This window comes from Polyodon spathula, chromosome 14, assembly GCF_017654505.1.
Source record: "Polyodon spathula isolate WHYD16114869_AA chromosome 14, ASM1765450v1, whole genome shotgun sequence".
NCBI lineage: Eukaryota > Metazoa > Chordata > Actinopteri > Acipenseriformes > Polyodontidae > Polyodon > Polyodon spathula.
The window spans coordinates 29,250,333-29,275,082 of NC_054547.1; the positions used below are offsets into that span (position 1 = coordinate 29,250,333).

The following is a 24,750-nucleotide window of genomic DNA, read 5'->3' on the forward strand; positions in this document are numbered from 1 at the left end:
CCTTTTTTTCAGATAATCCTTTGTAGACTTTGCTGGAATACAAACTTCTGTCCAGTATCACTGGGTAGCAAATAAGAGTGCAAAATGTCTTGATATTTTGCAGCATTCATTGATCCTTCTACAGCATAAAGGTCGCCAATGCCTGGGGAAGAAAAACAAGCCCATACTATCACACAACCTCCACCATGTTTAACACTGGGCATGATTAACTTTTCTTTAAATTCTTCTCTCTTCCTCCAAACATATTGTTGTTTTTTTTGCATTTTTGGATTCGTCTGACCATAACATTTGGTTGAAGAAATCATCATGCTTCTTCAAACAATCATTTTCTTTTGTGTATTGTTTTTAGCAAATGTTTACATCTTGGTTTTTGCCCATGGACATTCATCTTGTTAATGTATCATTGAATTGTTCTCTCGTGAATTTATTGAGCATCTTCTCTCAATTCTTGTGTCAGATCTTTTGCAGTAATCCGAGAATTTTGAACGATTCTGTAAAGCAAGTCTTTCTGCTATTTTCTGATAGTTTCTCCTGTTTCGTTTAGTTGTGTCACTGCCATTTGAATCGTTGCTGTACTTTTTAGTTTTAACCATTTTTATTGCTTTCTTGAATCACAAATTTCCAATTTTTCAGCACTTATGTATTCTATAATTATCATCAGGTATTTGTTTTCAGTCATGATAATTAGCAATAATAAGCAATCCATCATTTTGTTTTTTTTTAGGCTTAGAAAATGCAAACTTATTATTTTAAAGTAATCTGTTTCCTCGACCTATAGTCTTTATATTTATTAAACCAATGTGGCAAAGAGCTCGTACATGACACCTAAAGTCCTAAGATCTAAATCAAAAGTAAAAAAAAAAATCATATATATATATATATATATATATATATATATATATATATATATATATATATATATATATATATATATATATATATATATAAAGAGTCATACCAGAGCAGAGAGGAACTGACATGACAACAAGAGATATTAAACATTAATATATGGCTTTGGTTGTGTTCAAAGATTACATCTGTGTCGTGAAAATTACAGAGCAATCTAGCTGCAATACCAGGACTGAACTTCCTTTTGTGTTTTCAGTCTGATTGCACTTAGGTAACAAATAGAGGGACAACATCTGTCCTATTTCTTTTGAAAGGAGAACATTCTCTGTTAAAGTTATAAAACTGAACAACTAAACAATTACAGAGACCACCATTCGGCCCATCTTGCTCGTTTGGTTGTTAGTAGCTTATTGATCACAGAATCTCATTAAGCAGCTTCTTGAATGATCCCAGGATGTCAGCTTCAATAACATTACTGGGGAGTTGGTTCCAGACCCTCACAGTTCTCTGTGTAAAAAAAGTGCCTCCTATTTTCTGTTCTGAATGCCCCTTTGTCTAATCACCATCTGTGACCCCTGGTCGAAAAAGTCCCTTGAGTCAACATTGTCAATACCTTTTAGAATTTGGAATTCTTGAATCAGGTCGCCGCGTATTCTTCTTTGTTCAAGACTGAATAGATTCAATTCTTTTAGCCGGTCTGCATATGACAGGCCTTTTAAACCCGGAATAATTCTGGTCACTCTTCTTTGCCCTCTTTCTAGAGCAGCAATATTCTTTTTGTAGCGAGGTGACCAGAACTAAACACAACATTCAAGATGAGGTCTTACTAATGCATTGTACAGTTTTAACATTACTTCCCTTGATTTTAAATTCAACTTTTCACAATATATCCGAGCATCTTGCTGGCCTTTTTATAGCTTCCCCACATTGTCTAGATGAAGACATTTCTGAGTCAACAAAAACTCCTGGGTCTTTTTCTTAGATTCCTTCTTCAATTTCAGTATCTCTCATATGATATTTATAGTGCACATTTTTATTGCCTGCATGCAGTACCTTACACATTTCTCTATTAAATGCCATTTGCCATGTGTCTGCCCAGTTCTGAATCTTGTCCAGATCATTTTAATGACCTTTGCTGCTGCAACAGTGTTTGCCACTCCTCCTATTTTTGTTTCATCTGCAAATTTGACAAGTTTGCTTACTATACCAGAATCTAAGTTATTAATATAGATTAGGAACAGCAGGGGACCTAATACTGATCCCTGTGGTATTCCACTGGTTACTTCACTCCATTTTGAAGTTTATCCTCTAATCAGAACTTTCTGTTTTCTACATGTTAACCACTCCCTAATCCATGTACATGCATTTCCTTGAATCCCTACTGTGTTCAGTTTGAGAATTAATATTTTATGTGTTAAAACTAGAACAGCCACGTTTATAGGCATAGCTAGATGTCTTTGGCTCACCACGCACCAGCGACTCCTGTAGTCTGGCCCGGCGCCTGCGGGCTTGCCTGAAAACTGCCCAATTCTGCGTTGTCCTCCAAGGTGGCTGCATGGGAGTCTGCAGTGTGAAAAGAAGCGGTTGGCTGACGACACACGATTCGGAGGACAGCGTGTGTTCGTCTTCGCCACTCCCGTGTCAGTGCAGGGGTGGTAGCGGTGAGCCAAACTTAAATAATAATTGGATATTCTAAATTGGGAGAAACTAATAAAAAATAATTGGTGACTACTAAATTTATAAAAAAAGAAGAATGTGTTTATATACAGACATATTACATAAAGCACATCCTCAAAAAAAAATGTAATAAACAAATATTTGAAAATAAATTTGTGTATAAACAGCTATAGCATATACATACAAAACTGTACAACTGAAACTATGTGAATAAGTATCTTTTTTTTAATAAATGGGCTTATATTGCCTACATAACAAAGTGCATATACGCAACTGAAGCTATGCGTTTGTACACAGACATACTACAATCAAAATTATATAAATAAATAAACATTTGAACAGAATGGGCTTCATTTACAATCATTTACAAAGTCTAAGTGCTGGCACAAATCACGCAGATCCTGCGCTTTTCAAAATATGCAGTGCACTTACCACAGACTGTCTTTGCGCAATTGGCACAGCTATCAACAGTAACCAAGGCTGCAGTCAGTGTTCACACATCAACAATAAGCTGGTCCCTACACAAAGCTGGCCTGTATGGACAGGTGGCAAGAAAGAAGCCATTACTCAAAAAGCCTAATCTTAAAGCACATATGGAGTTTGCGAAAAAGCACATAGATGACACTGCAGACATGTGGAAGGTTTGTGGTCAGATGAGACAGAAATTTTTGGTCTAAATTCCAAGCGTTACGTCTGTCGCAAGCCCAACACTGCACATCATCCAGTCAACACCATCCCAACTGTCAAGCATGGTGGTGGCAGCATCATGTTATGGGGATGTTTCTCCTCAGCAGGGACTGGGAAGCTTGTCAGAATAGAGGGGAGGATGGATGGTACAAAGGACAGATGAATCCTTGAGGAAAGCCAAGACTCTGAAACTGGGGAGGAAATTTAAATTTCAGCAGGACTATGACCCGAAGCACAAAGCCAAAGCCACACTGGAGCGATTGAACAAGAAGAGGATGAATGTCCTTGAGTGGCTCAGTCAATGTCCTGACTTGAATCCAGTCGAAAATGTATGGTGAGACTTGAAGATTGCAGTCTATCAACAATCCCCAACAAACTTATCAGAACTGGAGCAATTTTCCCGTGAAGAATGGGCAAACTTGTCACCATACTACTGTGCAAAACTAGTAGAGATGTATCCAAAAAGTCTCATAGCAGTAATTGCTGCAAAAGGTGCTTCTACCAAGTACTGACTTAAGGGGCTGAATACTTACGCAACCAGTAAATTTCATTTAGCATATTTTCTTTGCATGTTTTGCTGACATTTAACCTCCTCTTCATATAACAGCGGTCAGTTTAATCACTACACTTTGAATAAAAAAAGTTAAATTTAAATTCCAAAAAAGGTCAAAATGATTGCCTTGTCATTCTAGTGTTAATTATAGACAGACGTACAGTAAGTAGTGTGTAAAATTATTAGAACACCTTAAGATTAGTTGCGTATATCCTTTATATACCTACCTATATGAAAACCTCTAGGTGTGAGAATTACAATTTTCGATCCGTAATCAGTTAAACAGAAACAATAGGCACTCATATGTGAAAATGTTAAACCACTTTAATTAGGCATATACAACTTCTACAAAGTCTCATGCATTTTATCATTTGTGGCTATGTGTTCTTTTTTTCTTACTATTTTAAATAAATTGCATGTGTGGAATATTAAATTAGATAAATAATTTGCCTATGTTTACAATTTTCCAAGATTTTCAATTACAGGGGTTTGATTTCATAAGCACAATAAATCAAAAAAAGAGAATCAATGGGGTGTTCTGAAAAAAATGTCCACAAGACTGTATTTGACAATATGCTCCAAGCTAGACAAATAGTTTTCTCAGCTTTTCTTATTTTCTGTAAGTTTTACCTCTGAATTATGATTTTACTGCACTTTAAAACACATGTTATAGTGTAAAATAACTAATTTTATATGAAATTACATGTGTACCTACAAAAGTAACAGGTGAGCATTGATTTCATAGACATGATTTGGATAAAGCCATTAATACAATTAAAATGCTTAATAAAAGGTTGAAGACAGATCAAGTGACCCGTGTGTGTTTTGTCATCTCCATCCAGTCCTCACGACAGGTCTGGATCTGTTAGACCTGAGTGAACCTGCAGTGAAAAGCCATAGCAAGAGTAAAAGGAATGAGCTGACACTGAGGAGCGAAGGGTTCAAGGGAACATCCCATAGGAGGAAGACTGAGGAGACAGAGCTCATCAAAGTGGACATTGAGCACAGTATACAGAGCTCCCGGACCCCAGAGAGAGTATCATTAGACTCTGGTAAGAAAACTATTTGATAGAGAATTCTCATTCAGACGTTTATATATGTCATGATTTATTGTCAAATGCAGATAATTTGTAAGCATACCAGATCACTTGTGCTGCTTGAAAATGATGATATTATTTGAAGGAAGTTTAAAAATTCTAGTCCTGGTACTGTAACTTTAGAGGGGAGCTGCCTAGGCAATTAATGACAGCTCTACTCAGAACCTGCTGCAGGGAAGCTCACAATGTCACTGCCTGGGGAAGTGCTGCTAGAGATAAACCTCTAAGGAAAACCCACAGTGTGTTACTCCTGAGTAAAATTGATGAGTGCCTTGTACACAGTGTTACAGGGTCACCCCCAGCTGCATCATTTGTACATGTGAAGAGAGTGCTTGTTTTTTGTGCTGTAGCTGTGAATAATGTTGGCTTTATATGTTACATAAGGGCATGGACATAAAATCTTAAATAAGTAACATCTTAGTTTTTTTGACAGGAATGGAATGAATGTATTTACAAGAATACTTACTTTTGAGTTTGTTTATTTATTAGGCTGATAAGCGAGATCCTAGACCACACCTTCTTCTGTCAATTTGCTGTAATACAGTAATATTGGTAACATGGTTATACTTTATAATAATGGCCACAAATTCCTATCTATTTCAGTTAGCTGCTACAATACAGTACAATAAGAGGTCTGTGTATATTATTTATTTATTTATGTGTGTATTTATTTATTAATTGTAAATTCCCAGTCAATATCCAGTCACCCCTGGATAAGTGGGAGGAGGTTAATTTACATGGAGAAAGGAATGGAAGTAGAAAATGGAAAACAGAGAAAAGACGCTCTTCTAAAAATGCATCAAGTGAATTTCTATGGTAAGCAATTTTAAACCTCAAACCATTTCCCTTGAGCCTGTGTTTACTGTTATGGTGTTCACTGTGTTTACTTTTGGTAGGGTAGTGCTTTTGGAGAAGAATAAAAAGTATTAAGTAAACTTACATGGGGCAGGCTGAACAGTCCTTTCAAATACTGGCATTGCATGAACAAAACTAGTGAAGCAGCAGATATCGCTTAGGCAAATGTATCAACCAGGACATCAAAATCAAGTGTTTTTTTTTTTTTTTTTGTTAACAATGCTTTTTCAGTTGCCATTACAAGCAGATCACTCAGACGAGGATTGGTAATGGAAGTTCGTTAATATGTTTTAACCAAACTTCAAACATACGCTCACTGTTGCAGTGGTTACTGGAAGATTGATTTTTAGTAATATATAAGTATATGCAGTGCTTAAATTCTCATGGAATATTTCCCGGAGCGCATCCGCCCACCACACGTTTATTTTATTTTAAACCAAAGTATTTTGTTAACAGGTTTTATAAGCATTTTTTAAACGTTTTGTTTTTTTGTTTCAGTCGCCAACTAGGAAATGACAAACAAGTAAATATAAGTAAAACTTCAACTTCAAATAAGTAACACTCCAGACAGATACGTGAATTAACCACAGGCGCAACTCTGGACTTCCACAGAGAAGGTCTCCGATTCCCCAAGACATTATGTAAATAGCATTGCTATAAAAAGGCAGCTGTTACATTCTCGGTTTTAGATTCACACATTAGTACAAAGAAAATAAAAAAAAAAGTTATCGTAAACTAGTGCTGACAGTGATTTAAATAGTTTCTCAGGCCATTCAGTCAAGTACTTTAATTCGTCATAATGTTTCATACTAATGAAGCGCGTATATTCACGTTTGCCGATAGTACGGACTTATTTTAATACACTGTGTTACGTTTACATAGCAGTTACAGTTGCCCACGATACACTCACACACAGCACTACACTAGCAACAACTAAGGAAAGGAAGGACAGACACACACATGCAGAGGTGGCGTTCCTGTTGCAATAAATGTCATAAATATGTAGAGTAGGCCTATATACAAATCAAATTAATATCTAGCGCACTTTCTTTTTACTTTAGCCTACCGGTAACACACAGTACATGCATTACTGTACAGTGTGAAAATAGTAAAAAATAGATATAGTTTAATTAAAATTAAAGCTTACTTAGTACACAATTAACAGAAAACATAAAACACACTTTACAGAAATTATATATATATATATATATATATATATATATATATATATATATATATATATATATATATATTTTTTTTTTTTTTTTTTTTTTTTTTTTGTACATATAGAACATTTGACAGTGTTTTTTTTTTTCGTTTTTTTTTCCTTACGTTTTTGACAGTCAGATTTTTTTTTTCAGTCTTTTTATTTGGAGGTTCCAGAGGTTCGGCAGGTTTCATTTTTGATGGTTTCAAATCTATAATTACAATAGGCTTTCAGGCGTTATGATAATAATAATAATAGACGTTATGATAATAAGGCTTGACAAACCGCTTGTCAACGGAAAAGAGGAAAAATAGGGGGGTGGGGAGGAGATCTGAAAAGTTTCTCTGCATTACACGCGTACAATTTAGTTGAGTGAAAAGAAACTGTTTAAAGTCTTAAAGGCTGTTGAAGTAGGATAGCTGGCACAGAAATAGTACATTCACTCATACAGTATTTCCAATTTTATTCCTGGATGTATGTGTGAGCCCCCCTCTGGCGTCGAGATCCCGGGTGCTTGCCCGGGTTGCCATGGTGCTGACGCCAGCCCTGGCTATTGTTTTGCTATTTGCTTAGTTGCTGTGACGTGTTAGATGTTATAAGCTAAGCACTTCTACTGACACGTTCCCGGAATACATCTTAAACACTTGAACTGAATAGTAAAACGTACCTTTCTCTTCTGTCTTTTGTAACACAACAGCTGTTAACGTTAATTTTGAATAGCAACACATGCAAATTATCGCGATAACTTGGGAGAGGCTGTTGCTATGACGTTCTTTTAGGCAGAACTAAACATAGTACTTAGTGTAATTGTAGCTTTTGGCAAGAAAAGTTAGATTTTTCATTTAACAACGTTACATTGTCAGGCTAGTCGCTGCACTTTCGATGTCCCGAAGCATGAACACTTCACTTTTAAATCTTTTAACTTCTCACAGAAACTGCCACAAGCACTTGAAAATATTACTTTCATGAAGTGTACTTCTTCCAGAACTAAAATCTGAAAATGTTGCCAATAGCTAGGAGCAATTTAAGGTTTATAACTTTGCCCTTAACATGTTCATAACTACAATGGAGCCCAACCACTTTATTTCTTATGGTGATAAACAAAGGGTTACTAAAGTTGTTACTGTGTTCTGTTCTAAAAATAAATAAATAAATAAATAAATAAAGCTCTTTTACAGGTCATAAATTACAGCATGCATTTTTAAATATCATATTTCAGCAGCTTATATGAGGCTGTATTCCTGTTTTACATTTAGAGCACCTGCTGGCTGATTTTTGTTATCAATCAAGTTCGAAACACATGCTAGACATTACATACTTAAGGACAATTACTTAAACTTTTGGCCTTGAGTAAATTAGTTCCCTTTTGACTGTGGTTAAAGTAAAGACCATTTTAATTAAACGACTAGAAGAGCCAACACACATGCAGTCCAGCTAAGTAACTTCAGTACTGACATATGGCCTATGTAACATAAAAAATAAATATGACTTGAAACTATACAGTTTGTACTTTGTAGATTTGCCAAAAAGATTTCCTCATTGATGTACTGAAACACATATTGGTAAATTAAGCATGTCATGCACCCCCTGGTTCTCTTTTACTGTTTTTCTTTAGCCCAATGTTTAAAAAGGTCAGTTCAGGAAAATTACTGCCTCGGGCAAAACAGCTCTAGTGCAAGCAATATTTTACAGGACAGTATCCGACAGTGTAAATACACAGTGCTGAACATTATAGAATTACAAACTGATTATTTCATTCTGTAGTGACAAAATATCCCCTGTACAGCTTTAAATGTGTGCTAGCCAATCACTTATAATAAAAATATATTGGCTATATAACCAAGGCGCAACATTTACTCTAACACAAATCGTGTTGCCCTTGTTAGGTCTACAGAGAACTGGACACACACTCAATCACCTGCAAAAGTTTTCATGGAAGCCAACTCCTCCTCAGAACTAGAACCGGCCCCAGCATCTCAGGTAAGGTACTCTATATTCTGTTTTTGCCTTTTCTCCCCATATTCAGTGCTTTCCCTTGCATCAGGCTGGCGTATACAGTTGACCTAATGTGCAGTATCTGCTGTTCATCCTATACATCATTTCCTCATTTTAAAACTATAAGAATCTAAAATACTCAAAGTAAATCAAGTAATGCCTTCCTCCGTGTCACAGTAGGTGGAAGACATGAGCCATAGTTATGAGACTGTGCTTTGAGGAAGTCTTTCAGTTCCTGAGATTTGCAATGCATTTTTTATTATGTTTTTTGGATTGCTTTTCAAATTGTTGATTTGCAACAGAGCGTGTGCAGATTTAGCAGTTTGTGCTTGTTAGACCTAAAGTAACCTGTTTGATAAAATGCATTGACTGGACGTTGCATTTTATTTCAGTTGAGATTCAGGGAATTTATTTTGATTTGAAGTTCATAGACTTTGAAGAATTTCTTTCAAGTGGTCACTAAGGATTGCTTTAAGTCAATCAGAGCTGATAAGTTTTTAAAAGCCACTGACATGCATGGGATTCTGTAAAGGTTCCATTTTAAATAATGTTAGCAATGGATTTCTACAGAGTATGATGCATTTTTAAAGTTAGCTAACTTTACATGAAATGTTTCTATCTGCACTGCAACAACAAAATGGTTTGACTGGATTACAAAAATCTTGACGTTCTATTGCAGTTACACTGTATTGTACTCATGTTATTGGGCATTCACAATGTAATCACTGTGTAACTAGATGGGTAATGTTAGTGCAGTTAGAGACACTTAATATGAAGTGTTCCCTAAATGAGAACATTGTTGAATTGTCATTAGTGATTGATGTTCCTTGCTGGGAATAAACAACTGAAACAACAAATTGATTTTTCGTAGCACCTATCTGGAGGCAGGTAGCACAAAGCACTGGTTTCAGTGTCATTGGGAAATAATTGTGATTCTGACATTTCAAATGTTATTTTTTGTAAATAATATTCTGTTACTGTTATGTTTTATATATGTGTTTTCTTTTGCCTGTAGGAATATGTCAGTGACTTTAGAAATTATATATTGTTACAGAATATCATATTCTTGTTAAACTTTGTATAAATAAAATGAGATATGAATTATGGAAAGAAAGAAAGAAAGAATTTAGGATAATTTGCTCTCACAGATGCCCTCTTCTTTTATAATGCATTTGGTTTCTATTTATAATTTATCCAATAACTGCAACGGTCAATGTATTCCAGCTGTAATGCAATTTCACATTCTTCATGAAAATGATTAAACATCAGAGCGCCTGTACATCTGGGAATAGCCAAAAAGTAAAGAATCGGCAGCAGTTCCAGTTAAAAGCAAAGGACTCAGCAAAACTTTTTTTTTTTTTTTACAGCAGTCTTTCTTTGAGAAAAAAAAAGCTAAAAAGCCATTTTAAATAGAATGGATTTAACTGTTCTAAAGACGATCAAATTGAGTTAACAAGAATGCTGCAACCAACCTTTTTAAAAGGTTATGTCATGCACGTTTTGTTTATGACTAAACCAGTCAACCCCAAAGATCGCTTGGCCCTCGTTCTCTTGATTTGATTATATGAATATTTCCTGATATATTTGTTCTACTGCCAACCCACTGCTTTATTACAAAAATAACAGAACTGTGTGCAGTAAAGGGTTGTTTTTACAGAGATAACTGTAGGGACTGTAAAGGTTAGGAATAGTGCAAGCAGTAGGGTTACATCTCTGAATGTTTAATAAACTGTATATCCTGGAGATGGCTTTTGACCTGAGCTGAAATTATAAATGCAAATGGAATGTACAATGCAGCATACAGTTTAGCCAAAAAAGTATGGAGATTATTATATACAGTAATTGTGCATTTAAAACCTGCAGAGTAAAGCGATGCATATTGATTTTGCAGACTGGCTGCAGCATGTGGTGCTAAATGCTGGGAGAATAAGAATAATTAGGAAGTGATAATAATGAACACAAATATACACATTTCAATATGTGTGTGTTCCATAAAAAAAGCATTTGCAGATTTTAGGATAATTTATTAACCCTTTTAACTGTGTATCCTAAAGCGATATCAGCAACTGTAGATTTTTGGTGCAGTATATTTTAAATGGTAGGGCTCTGCACAGGTCTGGTATTTAGTGGTTGGTTTTAAAATTGAAAGGGAGTACATATTGGGTTGACATCCGATCATTCAGGTCCTATTAATAGAAAAGGATCATACTTTTTTTTCTACGTTCTTTAACAATGTAAAACCTGTTAACCACTGTCTTTAGGGGAGCGAAATGTCACAAACATCTACTTGTGCCAGCTAAAGGGAGTTTCATGTGTGTCAATAGGAAAATCGAGTCAAAACTTTATAGTGTCCCAGTTAGTGTAACCAGACATGGTATTGATTCAGTAGGACAAACATGAAACATGATGGATCTGCCTTGGTAGTGCAAAAATAAAAACAATAGCAGGTAAAACCGTGACTAACTAAGGACTGTAGGCTTATTGACAAAGCCTTAACATGACAAGAAATGGATTACAGTCTTATTCCCGCTAATGTTTTTTTTTAATAAGGCCTCATGTCCCGTTCACCTTATTTTTCTATCACAGGCTGATTTGTGTCTTGAGGATGCTTGCATCAGTTCCCCTGCATCAGAGGGTAGCATCAGGATATTCAGACTCTTGCACACCCCAAATGTGTACTTTAATATACTGCAAAATGTTGCTATGCCACAACACAAAAGGAGTTGTCCAGAACTTGCTCCTCTGTCTCTAAAAACTCTCAATCGTTTCCTAACACCAGCAAATTTCTCTATGAGCAAACAGTGCCTATCTAGTGCCTATATAAACATCTAGTGCCTGTATTATGAAGACTAATGTGACTAATCACCCATAAAATGATTCTAAAGGGACTCCTACAATTACAAGATACAATAAATTATATATAGACACAACATATGTTTAAATAGACCCATATACAATTACAAAACGTAATGTTAAAAATCCAGAGGCACTACAGTTATAGAGAAATAATTAGAAATATATGAGAGTGAAGAAAAACATATTTACAGGACCAACCTCTATAAGAATTGTAAACTTGGTTGCTTTTTCTGGAAGGAGAATCCTCCCCTAACCAAGCTCTGTGTGTTATTCTTTCTTTTTGATTATTTTTGTTTCGGCCTCCATCCTCCCCAGCCACCACCACGCATGCCTCCTCCCGGGGGGAGGTGGCTCATAGCCATGTCCTATCTGCGGCACTGGTATGCATATAACTGTTCATGTATTTCCAGCTGGCCTCGCGCAGGTAGCCGTCGGTTTCCTGCGGATGAGATATCCATCCTAATTTATATTTCACTCTGGCCCTGAGTGCCCCACAGTTATCGGGCCCTGAGCGCCCTTCATAGTCACTAATCATCTGCAATCGCGGTCATTATCATTCATTCATTCAGTGCCATTCATTTAAGCAGATTCTCCATGCTGAAATTTAGGTATTACTGTTACAAACAGTAATAAAGGAATTCCATATGGCCGTGCAAAAAAAAAAAAAAAAAAGAAAACATTTCAGTGTTTGTGAGTTAGGTTAGGAGGTATGACCTAGAGAGTAAACTTCTGGGTAAGTGTTTTGTTGTACAGTATCAGTATGTTTTATTGTATAATGCGATAGGGTGACAGATGTTATGTAGTGTAGAGAACGAAAAGAAAAAAAAAAAACAATGTGGAAAACAGTAAGTCAGCAGAGTGTCCTGTGAAACTTTGATCTTTAAACTGATGCCTGAAGGAGCACGACTTCAGTTGTGGACTCCTTTCATTTTGATTTCTATTGCAGTTTAAATGAGTAGTTTCCCCTAAGGCAACAGCTATTCAGCATCTGTGTTTAAAGTACAGAGGCTTATGAAAGAAATCGTTCTGTCAAAGAGCTCTATGAATCTCACATTAAACAACCTTGTTAACTTGTGTCGAACTGAGAACAGTGCTGCTGTGGAGCACTTTTTTTAAGATTAGTTTTTTCAGGACAATACAATATAATACAGTACAAGCGGTTGCAGGTATTATATCATGAATTTGATTATTACCTGATTTGGTTACTCTTATCCCTTCCTGCACCTCCTAATTTAATACGACGACTCCAATGTCTGGAATGCAGTCCTGTTTAGGAAGCATTTGTCTCAATACAATCAAATCTACTTGCAACAAACACTTCAGGGAGTACAGCATTGGTCACATATACACTGTCAACCTTTTATTTCCAAGTCCCTGACTATAATGAACACTGATTGCAGGCCATGCCTATAAAGTTTTTTATTTCTATTGTATTGTCAAATATTTATTTTCTGTGTTTCGAAAAATCACAAGAAATTAAATGTGGACAACAGCATCTAAACAATTAAAATTTTGAGCAGCTTGGTGAAAACGCTTGAAAATATCCGCTTCAACCAGTTGCTTCAGGATTTGCCTTGTGTTTCATAAGCTTGATTGACATACATTATTGATTGGCAAATATGTACCATATTTACTTAGTGTTGTTTGTTGTTTACAATGATTGTAGACGCACTAATATATGGTGCACATGTACATTGAGTGCTTGGTCAATTCTACAAGCAAAACGCTTCTAGTAGTTAAAGCCAGTGTTTCAATTATGGTCGACTACTCCTGTCAGCATAATTAATCTTATGAATCTTTTTGATGTACATTACTAAACCTCCTGTGACAAATTATTATTTTTTTTTTTTTAAATCAATAAGCCTACATTAAAAGCATTGATATTGTCCCCATGACCCTAAGCTAAGAAAAACCCCAGTAACAATTACTTTTTCTTTTAAAGAATATTGCTTCTGCATTTAAATGAAGAACCAACCTCATATATTGTAAACCCTAGAGCCCTTTTGCATTAAGCCTTTTTTACCAATGAAAGAAACTCAAATTTCGCTATCATAAGTTTTAGCAGAATACAGTATGGCACAATTAGCAGCCAGTTAGTAAGTAAATGGATATAGGGAAATTAACTAAAATTAAGCATACATGAAAAAGGGGTTTACAGCATCTGCACAGTACTGATATATACCTAAGAAAACAAAAAAACTAAAAAATAATGCCATGTTTCATTTTCATTATATCCCAGTCAAACAAACACCTGCTACATTTAATATAGGCTGGAAATTGTCTTTGATACATTCTCAGAAAATCTTCTTCTGTTTGCATTGAAAGCCTTCGTGCTCTGATTGACTGTGGTTGCTGGTTGATTGAGAAGCAGTTGTGTGGGGTACTAATACCAACAGTCTTTGATGTGTAGGGAAGGGATACACTAACTTTTCCAATGAGCCTAAAGAAATTTTTTTAGAGGAATTCATGAAGTTACTGAACCTGAGGGTGTTCCTATGTATGTGTGTGTGTGTTTTTTAATAGGGTCGACTAGGCAAGGAGCATCGCTGGGGAAGCTCGATCCTGTCACGAAATCATTCCCTGGAAGAAGAATTTGAAAGAGCAAAGGCAGCTGTAGAGGTAGGAAGAGCACTGTTTTGGGTCATTGCTTGTGTTTTCAATTGAACATCTCATTTTAACAGTTGTGGACGAACTACATTAAGAAACACTTTGCATTCTACATATTTAACTATACCAGTAAATACAGCATGGAAATGCTTCCGTATGAAGAGTGTCTATCCCATTTACTTACACACCAACCGCTTTTAGCACTCAAATTATCACACGCTTGTATTGCTCAGTATATGTGTTCTACACAGTCTATGTGTTGAACTAAATCTGTGCATAGCGATCAGTTTCCAAAATAACATATATTAAACCCTATTGCATGTTGTACACTGCCAGAACTCAGAAACCTGATGAAGACATTAGTCTTAATGTTGACTATTTTCTTATATATATTTTTTTTACCTCAGAATGTATGATTGAATATTTTAAGCTATGGATCATAAATAGCTCTCCAAACTAATTTTCTGTAAATTGTCCAAATGTCCAAATAATTAAAGCACTCAATCAGTGTGGTTAGAAGCATACAGTACAATAATTCTGTGAGGTTGTTATGAAAACATATGGAATATTATTATTGGATTACCTGCTCCAAGTCAAACTGATTGATACAGCATTTAACAATTTTGATAATTGGTCTTTGCAACACTAAAACATTGTACCAGTAACACAGCTACAGAGGATTTGATAGCACAAGCTTAAGGGTTAGGTTTTAGCTATTAATTCTAATTACGGTAATCCCATACATGATCTTATCAGATGGCCCTTGATTATCCTTATCAAGTTCAGCACTAGTAATCACATTTCTACTAGTTTATGAGAAGAGGATATTAAAAAGATCCATGTCCTGTTCTTGGGAGCTGTTATCTGCTGAGTTTCATTGTACTGCGATGTTGCTTCCTTAGAAGCTTAATATATCATACTTTCAAGCACAATGTGGATGATGAGATACTAATTATGGCATACATGCTGCTGTTCTCCTGCTGGAAATAAATAAATAAATAATTTATTACCTCAAATGTAATTTACAGATACTTGTTGTATTGTCTCCCTTTTACTAGTTTACTGCAGTAAACCATGATAATTAGCGTAAAGCGTGGTGTGGTAAAGTATAGTATAGCGAAAGCATTTTAACTTACATGCATGCTTAAGAACAGAGAAACATGGTTAAATTGCCATGGTAGAGTTTTTACAGTGGGTGTGCATTTCTTTAGATTAACACCAAACTTGTTTTCCTTGAATTTGTTATTATTTTTTTCTAAGACTCTCTGGCGGGCGTGCCTCTGTGGATAACATAATAACAAACTAGTCGAAATGAAAGCAAATATAATGCTACACTGTGTAATCAGTAAGAAATGAGGAACTATGAATGACGATACTATACTTCTCAGAGGAGCAGAAATCGTTCAAATGCTGTTGTTCGTATCATGTGACCACTTGGCAGAGAGAAGCAGCTGCTATAAATAATGATACATTTAAATGCACACAGACAAGAAGATGATTGATCGGTAATAGAAACCCATCAGGACCCGTGCCATAGCCTGTAAACTGAGTGGAGTTCAGCATTTGCCTTGCTCTGGTCTGCTGAATATCGTTGCTCTGTGTTTTACAATAAGACAGATATGGTCACATTGTATTTCAAGGGGAATTTTGAACTGTTACAACTAACACTATTAACGAATCTATTAGAACATCCGATTGCTTCCGTTTGGATTTGTTGTGCATATGAAATGAAACCACTGGAACTGAAAATCTTGGACAATTGTCAAAATAGGCAAATTAGTGATTTGATGGCTTTAATTGGCCACACATGCAATTGATTTAAAATAGTAAGAGAAATAGAACACGTAACCACACATGGTGAAATGCACAAGAATTTGTAGAACTAAACACATTTTGCTAAACATCACTACTGTAACTGTAAATGTGCTTTAAAACACATTCAACACATTTCAAAGATATGATCAGGTTAGAGTTGATAGGGATCGGACAATATGTCTACACAGTTGAAACACCTCCCCACCCTTGCATAGTATAAATGTGTGCATGGCTCTTGCAGTAGTGCATCTGTTATATTGATAATAATCATGTAATGGTATGTGCCTGCCTTGACCTTTCCCCTGGTTCTTTAACTCCCAAAATGTACTGAGGTCTGGAACACCGAGCTCTCATGTAATACTGTAGGACATGGAAGTATACTTTTTATTTGAAAACAACAATGGATTAATTGTGTATTTGTATTTCTTCTCTTACCACTAAGCATTTGAATAAAACTGGCTACTTGTTTTATAATCCTGATAATTTATTATACTGTACCCAACACATATCAATAGGTTGATAGGGAATTTCAGTCTTTCAAACTTGTATATAGATCACGGAAAGCGTTTGATTTAAATCCATGTAATGAGCTGAATCCAGAACTGGCTGTAGTTCGTGAAGTTCAAACTGTGCAGCAATACTGGTATGCTTTTTAACGAACATGGTCACAGCAGTTAAACACACATTCAAATTGGCCTAATTTCTAAGCTGCTTTACCTGCATCTCAGGATGAATTTGCAACCCCTATGAGAATTAGATAGCCTGGTATGTTTCTTTAATTATTAATTTCATATAAAACCACTTTGAAATTGCTTTCAGCAGAAAGTAGTTTAAAAACACTTTGAAAACTGATAAAGGTATATTGTCTGGGGAGATTTGGAAGTTTACGCATTTCAGCTTATAAGAAATTGCTTTTTCATTAAAAAGAGAAGCATATATCACTGGAGACCCAGAAGAAAACCATTGGATTATTATTATTATTATTATTATTATTATTATTTATTATTATTATTATTTATTTATTATTTATTTATTTATTTATTTATGTATGTATGTATGTATTTATTTACATATCCAGGGTAATTTACAGTTGTTACAAAATATCACAATACAAAATATCACATTACACAATATCACATTACAGATAAGAGAAGTACAGTAAAATCAGTAGATAGTAAGATCTAATACAAATAAGAGCAAAATAAATACAGTAAATAATTACATTTATGAAGGAATTCGACTAAGAGCAGTAAACTTATAGTAAAAATGTCTGCTTATAAGAGTAAAGTGGATAAATGGATAAGAACTATTTAAAATAACAGCAGTTACAAAAAATGTGAATGCAGATACCAATAAGAGTAAAATCAAGTACTAGATACAGAAAATAATTATAATTAAGAGCAGTAGTAGAATACTGCAAAAGATGGAGCAGTTCAGTACAAGTATAAGCTGATAAGTACTTGTACATTTGGGAGCCATGTAGTCCAGTGTAATTGAGAGTTGTGAGGTTTACAGATGCTGTCTGAACAGGTGTGTCTTGAGGAGGTGCCAGAAGGTGGTCGGGGACTGAGCAGTCCTGATATCCGTGGGTAGGTTGTTCCACCACTGAGGGGCAAGGGTGGAGAAGGAACAGGATCTGGAAACAGGGGAGCGGAGGGGGTACAGCTAATCTATCGGTGGTGGAGGAGTGGAGGGAGTGAGAGGGGGTGTAGGGAGAAATAATAGTCTGAAGATAGTAGGGAGCAAAAAGGTCAAGGCTGTGCTAGGCAAGTATAAGCGTTTTGAATTGGATGTGAGCAGCGATAGGGAGCAGGGAAGGGAGTGGTTTAGCATGAGAAAACGAGGAAGGGAAAAGACCAGGCGGGCAGCAGAGTTTTGGATGAGCTGGAGCAGATAGATAGCCAGGAGGGAGTTGCAATAGTCAAGGTGGAACAGTACCAGGGCTAAAACTAGGAGCTGTGTGGAGTAGTTGGTGAGGGAGGGGCCAATTGTGCAAATGTTACTGAGGAAGAAGCGACATGAGCGTGCCAGAGTAGAGATGTGCTGAGAGTAGGAGAGGGAGGGGTCGAGGGTGACACCGAGGTTCTTGGTGGATGAGGAGGGAGAGAGGGTGGTGGATTCAAGAGGGTAGAGATAGAGAGATTAGCAGTGGGGATGGAAGGGGGGAAGAAAAGGAGGTCTGATTTGAAGAGGTTGAATTTAAAATGATGCAAGTGCATCCAGGAGGAGAAGGCTGAGAGACAGGAAGAGATAGGGGAGGAGATGTCAGAGTCAGAGGGGGGAAAAAAGAGCAAGAGGCAGAGGGTGAGTCACGCCAGGACACCTGATATGTGTGATCAGAGAGGTAGAAGGAGAACCAGACAAGTGCAGTGCTGGAGAGTCCCTGGTCAGCGAGGGTGGACAACAGAGAGGTCGAATTAGGACAGAGGAGAGGGAGGTGGCGCGGGCAGAGAGTAGAGAGTTGGTGACGGAGAGAAGGACAGTTTCAGTGGAGTGTGCAGGGTGAAAATGTGATTGGAGGGGGTTGAGCAGAGAATGTTTTGACAGGACAGCAGAAAGCTGGCGATGTACCGCTCGCTTGAGGGTTTTAAAAAGGAAAGGAAAAAGGGAGACAGGATGTTAGGTCTGGATGGATGAGGGATCAAGGGAGGGTTTTTTGTTAGGATGGGAGTGATGCAGGCCTGTTTGAAGGCAGAGGGGAAACAGCCAGTGAGCAGAGAGGTGTTAGGAAGAGAGGAAATAAAAGGGAGTAGATCAGTGGCAGCAGCCTGGAAAAGGGGAGGAGGTCCAAAGCACACATGGTGGGTTAATGGCTCTGGAGCAGGAAGAAAAGATCAGAGTCTGAAAGGGGCGAGAAGGAAGGTAGATTAAGGGTTGTAGAGGGTGATGGGGAGTGAGTGAGCAGAGGACAGGGGTGGATGGGGAATGAAAGAGGCAAAGTCGTCAGCCGAGATAGAGGAAGGTGGAAGAGAGGGGAGGCTAAAGAGGAAAGAGAAGGTAGAGAAAGGTTTCTGGAGATTGTTAGCAGAAGACTGTATGATGGAGTGTATGATAGAATAAAGGAAAGGTGCAATAGCTTCAAAATGCTGACTTATGTACAGTAAAACCATATAGACTGAGAAGCATTTTTTTACTAGAGGTAGAAAAAAGACAATGCTTTACAATTTGAATGTAACATTCAATGTGTGCTCAAGTCCTGTTTTTGAATCTAAATTAGAGTAACAGTATGTTGATATGCTCTTTTGATATGTGTATAAATGAAATAAAAATTAATTTTCAGTTTTTCAAAAACTATCCAGATTCTTGTGTGCATGTAACCTCACAAAATGTGAAACACGTCTGCTGAATTATTTAATTACAGCAAGTGATTTGATGTCATTCATTGGCAGCTTTATGGTTTTTATATTGAATTAATGTACTAAAACATGAAGACATCTGAAAGCAATGCTATAATGAATAGTGCAAAAAGCTGCTAAAAAACATATACTCATGTAACAATACCCAACATGGTTGATTGTTTATGACATTTCAATAGTAAAGCCACTGCGTTTTACCATACAGTACTATAGTACACCATGGGGAACTTGATGTAAATATACTAGACTACACTAGACTTCTGATTTTCAGTGTTTTACTCTGACTTTTATACTTTCCTTTAACAATTCATTTGATACCTGTTAAGCCATTTGTGTATCTCAATCACAACTGAGAAATGTTTTTGTAGTAAAATTGATTTAATTAACTTTTTTTTGTTTTCTGTGAAACAACTAAATCGGCTTTTAAATCGACCAATCCTTCCTTTTTCATTTACAAGCAGGACGTACAAACAAGGTTGCAACATGTTAATAAGAGATTATTTTTATTAAAACTATAACGAAAAAGAAAGTATTTTATGCTGGACACACTTTATTACAACTGTTATGCGTACCTATATTTACATAAAGATGAATCACTTATGCTTTTAAATGAGAAAGTAATACTTGGGATTTAAAAGCCTGTAAATTATATATATATAATATATACTATACTGTAGATGAAGTAATATGCTTGGTGGCATGCCATCTTCTCCCTTGCCGCTTTGGGTTTTACTGTCAACTGTGCCTTAACAAATACTATATGTGATGCACTGTATACAATATGCTTTGATTACACTTATTACATGTGGTTGCATAGTATTTGCTAATTGCATTGTAAAAACACTTCAGTACATGGGTAATTACACAAAAAAAGCGAAAATCTTTCACTTTGTAATAACACGTGTGTAATTAATTACAATCAGGAGTAACTACTTAATGTAAAAGTAGAAACAAATGCCACAACCCTTCTAAAAGTTTACTATAGTAAAAGTGTAGTCTAATAAATCACAATGAAAGCATGGTAAAGCATTGGTAAGCACTGTAAAGAATAATGAGGTATGTTAAAGCATATTTATAAACATGGCCACCAGGGTAAACTATGGTAGATGCATAGTGCAGCCATGGGAAAAGCGTGGTAAAATTGCAAAAATGATGGGCAAAATAGTGGTAAACTTTTATATACAGAAAATACTTAAACAAGTGAACACAACTACTGACAACTGTGCCCTCGAGTGACATTCCCTGTCATTCTGTAAATTCAGAAATTAGTTACATATAACTTGGAAATGAAGGGATCAGAGTTATGGCTCTGTGCTCTTTGATTGGATGTAATCTACCTTAAATAACGCGTTCTATTTATAACTCAGAATCAAAGCCGCAAGGGTTCCATCTACCTGCACATAAACCTGCCACTGCAGGGTCTTGCAAATTAATAGCACTGACTCTGGAATGTGGTTGCAAGCAGTGTCTGTGATAAATGCATTAGTATTAGGAGATCTGTGGTTTTAGCTGATGCAGCAAGAGAGCCACATGCTAAATGTGAGGTTCTATATATTTATATCCATGTAAAAACCTCAATAGTCCAAATGCATTTCAGTAAATATCAAACTGCAATAAACTGTCAATGCCAAACATTGTTTTTGCTCTATAGATTGACATTAGAACAGCAGTGCATTCCTATCATTCATCCAATGTGGTTCTAAAATTCTGAAGAGGTCACTTTTCCTTCAAAATGTCACAGCTCACTGTCTCTGCTCACACAACACTTATTTTAATGAACCACTCTGATTTCAGGCAAGCCACAGTATGTAACAGACTTCCCAATAATACATTTTAATGTGTTTCAGTGTATTACGAAAGTTCAGGTCGTGATGCATTTTTCTGGTTTTAAGGCTGTCAACCCTACCATTCAAATGTGAGCTAATGTAAGCTGACATGTATTGCTTTTTGACAGCGGGAATTCAGTTTTTCTGCAAATGTTAAATTTGTGCAGATCTGAAATGGGTTCTCAAACAGAGAGCGAAAATATGGAGGGTAATGTTCTCTTCTGAATTTACATTCATACTCATAGTTATTTGCAGTGGGACTGCAAAGATTATAAATAGGCACTAAATGCAGCCATGCTTAAAAAAGAAGTGCTTATTCATGTTCAATTTATGTTAGTATGAATAACTGCTAAAGTGAATTAATGTTAACTGTATATGAGTTTAATGGGAAAACTCAACAGGAAGTATTATGTTTTTATTATCAAAGATTCAAATTACAACACGTTCTTGTAGCGATTTGTAGTGTAGTTTTTAATTATGGTATTATCATTACAGACAAGGGTTACAGATATATAACATTATAATATAATATAATATATAATAATGTAATAATATAATATGTAATAATATATTACAATATAATATATATATATATAACTTTATACCATACACTTGTCATAATTGTTTGTTTATAAAATATGTATTACAAGATTCAAGTAACCTTTTATTACCTTTTTTTAAAGCATGACTTCAAAAGTTATGCCACATGAAATTTGAAAATGTGTTATTTAATAATACAACTGTAAAATCATTCATATTTTGCAATAAAAAGCTATATTTAATTCCAAAATATATACAGTAATAAACTATTCATCTGTGTATGAATCACAAGTGATAATGACTTCGACAGATAACCTAATGCAGATCTACAGATACTCATGAGCAGCAGTCAGGCCCATATGAAACCCAAAGACTGGGAAAAGGGATTGTCTTTTACTTAGTAATGTCTCTTATAAAATGGTTATGAGAGGTACACAGTACTACGTGTTGCATGTGTAGAACAGATGGGAGGCACTATCAAACAGAGAGTATATATTTATAATTGGCATAAATTACATATGATTACACCATACTACAGCTGTGGCCAAAAGTTTTTCATCAACTTGAATTTTAGGATTGAAACATTCATTTAAAAAAACAAAACAAAACAAAAAAAACTGTACTTTAGATCTTTTATTTAACATCATGTAATCAAAGAAACTACAAAATAATAGCTCAAAAGTCTAGCAGAAGCCATAATAGTAGTACAGTATTTCATGTTAGAGTTCAAAATTTCACATTTTTCAATTTTTCTCAGTATATGGAAAACTACGGTATCTAATTTTCCATATACTGAGAAAAAGCGGTATCTAATTCAATATGTTAACGTAATATTATACGGCATATTTCACTCGACTTTATGCAGCAAAATTAATTAATTCTATAGAGTAATGCAAAACATTTGGCCATAGCTGTATGTTAGTTTATATGTGGTTCTTTTGAGACAAACACATACACTGAACAAAATATAAATGCAACATGTAAAGTGTTGGTCCCATGTTTCATGAGCTGAAATAAAAGATCCCAGAAATTTTCCATACGCACAAAAAGCTTATTTCTCTCAAATTTTGTGCACAAATTTGTTTACATCCCTGTTAGTGAGCATTTCTCCTTTGCCAATCAAGAAGCTGATTAAACAGCATGATCATTACACAGGTGCACCTTGTGCTGGGGACAATAAAAGGCCACTTAAAATGCGCAGTTTTGTCACACAGAACAATGCCACAGATGTCTCAAGTTTTGAGAGAGCCTGCAATTGGCATGCTGACTGCAGGAATGACCACCAGAGCTGTTGCTAGGGAATTGAATGTAATGTTCATTTCTCTACCATAAGTCGCCTCCAACGTCGTTTTAGAGAATTTGGCAGTAAGTCCAACAGGCCTCACAGCAACGGACCATGTGTAACCACGCCAGCCCAGGACCTCCACATCCGGCTTCTTCACCTGCGGGATCGTCTGAGACCAGCCACTCGGGCAGCTGATGAAACTGTGGGTTTGCACATCTGAAGAATTTCTGCACAAACTGTCAGAAACCTTCTCAGGGAAGCTCATCTGCATGCTCGTCGTCCTCACTAGGGTCTTGACCTGACTCCAGTTCGCCATCGTAACTGACTTCAGTGGACAGATGCTCACCTTCGATAGCCACTGGCACGCTGGAGAATTGTGCTCTTCACGGCTGAAACCCAGTTTCAATTGTACTGGGCAGATGGCAGACAACGTTTATGGCATCGTGTGGGCAAGCAGTTTGCTGATGTCAATGTTGTGAACAGAGTGCCCCATGGTGGCGGTGGGGTTATGGTATGTGCAGGCATAAGCTACGGACAACGAACACAATTGAATTTTATCGATGGCAATTTGAATGCACAGAGATACCGTGATGAGATCCTGAGGCCCATTGTCATGCCATTCATCCGCTGCCATCACCTCATGTTTCAGCATGATAATGCATGGCCCCATGTGGCAAGGACCCATTGAGTATGTTTGGGATGCTCTGGATCGACGTGTACGACACCGTGTTCCAGTTCCCGCCAATATCCAGCAACTTCGCACAGCCATTGAAGAGGAGTGGGACAACATTCCACAGGCCACAATCAACAGCCTGATCAACTCTATGCGAAGATGTGTCGCGCTACATGAGGCAAATGGTGGTCACACCAGATACTGACTTGTTTTCTGATCCACGCCCCTACCTTTTTTTTTTAAGGTATCCATGACCAGTCATGTGAAATCCATAGATTAGAGCCTAATGAATTTATTTCAGTTGACTGATTTCCTTATATGAACTGTAACTCAGAAAATTTTTGAAATTGTTGCATGTTGCGTTTATATTTTTGTTCAGTGTATTTAGCAATCCCTAGGCTGCACTATAACATCAAACTTCATAGGACTGTGTGCTGTTTAGGCCTTTTAACCTGGCAGGTTAAAATTCAAAATGATCTGTTTTTTGTGAGTGATTTTATTTTGATTGTCTATGTGATTCTGTAATATATGGTCTAAGCAGCTATTACTGCTAGTTCAAAAGGTGCATGGGCAGGCTATGGAACAACTCTGGGGTAGAGAGAGTTTTTACCAGCAAGCATTCTCAATTTGGACTCTATCAGAGTCTATGGTGGGGGAGTTTCCATGTGTTTTCTAATTTTTTGGAAGACATTGTGCTTGAGCCAAATGAAAAATAACCCAATACATCTTGGATTTCCATTAGCTCAGTTTATTTTACTCAAAGATCCTCTTTTCACCTGATCTCATGCAAATGAAGGGGAAAAGAGGAGGTTGATATGCAAATTAGCCACCAGTAGCGTTCTCGTGCTGTTTTCACCTGGAAATCCATGGTT

At 36.3% G+C, this 24,750-nt stretch overlaps 1 protein-coding gene and 1 long non-coding RNA gene across 2 annotated transcripts in view; one reads left to right on the top strand and one right to left on the bottom strand.

Annotated features, from left to right (window-relative positions):
• Nucleotides 1-24,750, top strand: part of LOC121326645 (PEX5-related protein-like) — a 49,228-nt gene that overhangs the window by 12,113 nt on the left and 12,365 nt on the right. Inside the window, exons 3-6 of the mRNA XM_041269980.1 lie at nucleotides 4,609-4,818; nucleotides 5,556-5,679; nucleotides 8,812-8,905; nucleotides 14,300-14,395. Of these exons, the coding sequence (XP_041125914.1) occupies nucleotides 4,609-4,818; nucleotides 5,556-5,679; nucleotides 8,812-8,905; nucleotides 14,300-14,395 (524 nt within the window). The remainder of the gene's footprint in view (nucleotides 1-4,608; nucleotides 4,819-5,555; nucleotides 5,680-8,811; nucleotides 8,906-14,299; nucleotides 14,396-24,750) is intronic.
• On the bottom strand, nucleotides 3,297-7,668 carry LOC121326646. The gene is made up of 3 exons (XR_005951492.1): nucleotides 7,593-7,668; nucleotides 5,330-5,396; nucleotides 3,297-3,404 (listed from the first exon to the last, which is right to left on the bottom strand). It is a non-coding gene; the product is annotated as an uncharacterized LOC121326646 (long non-coding RNA).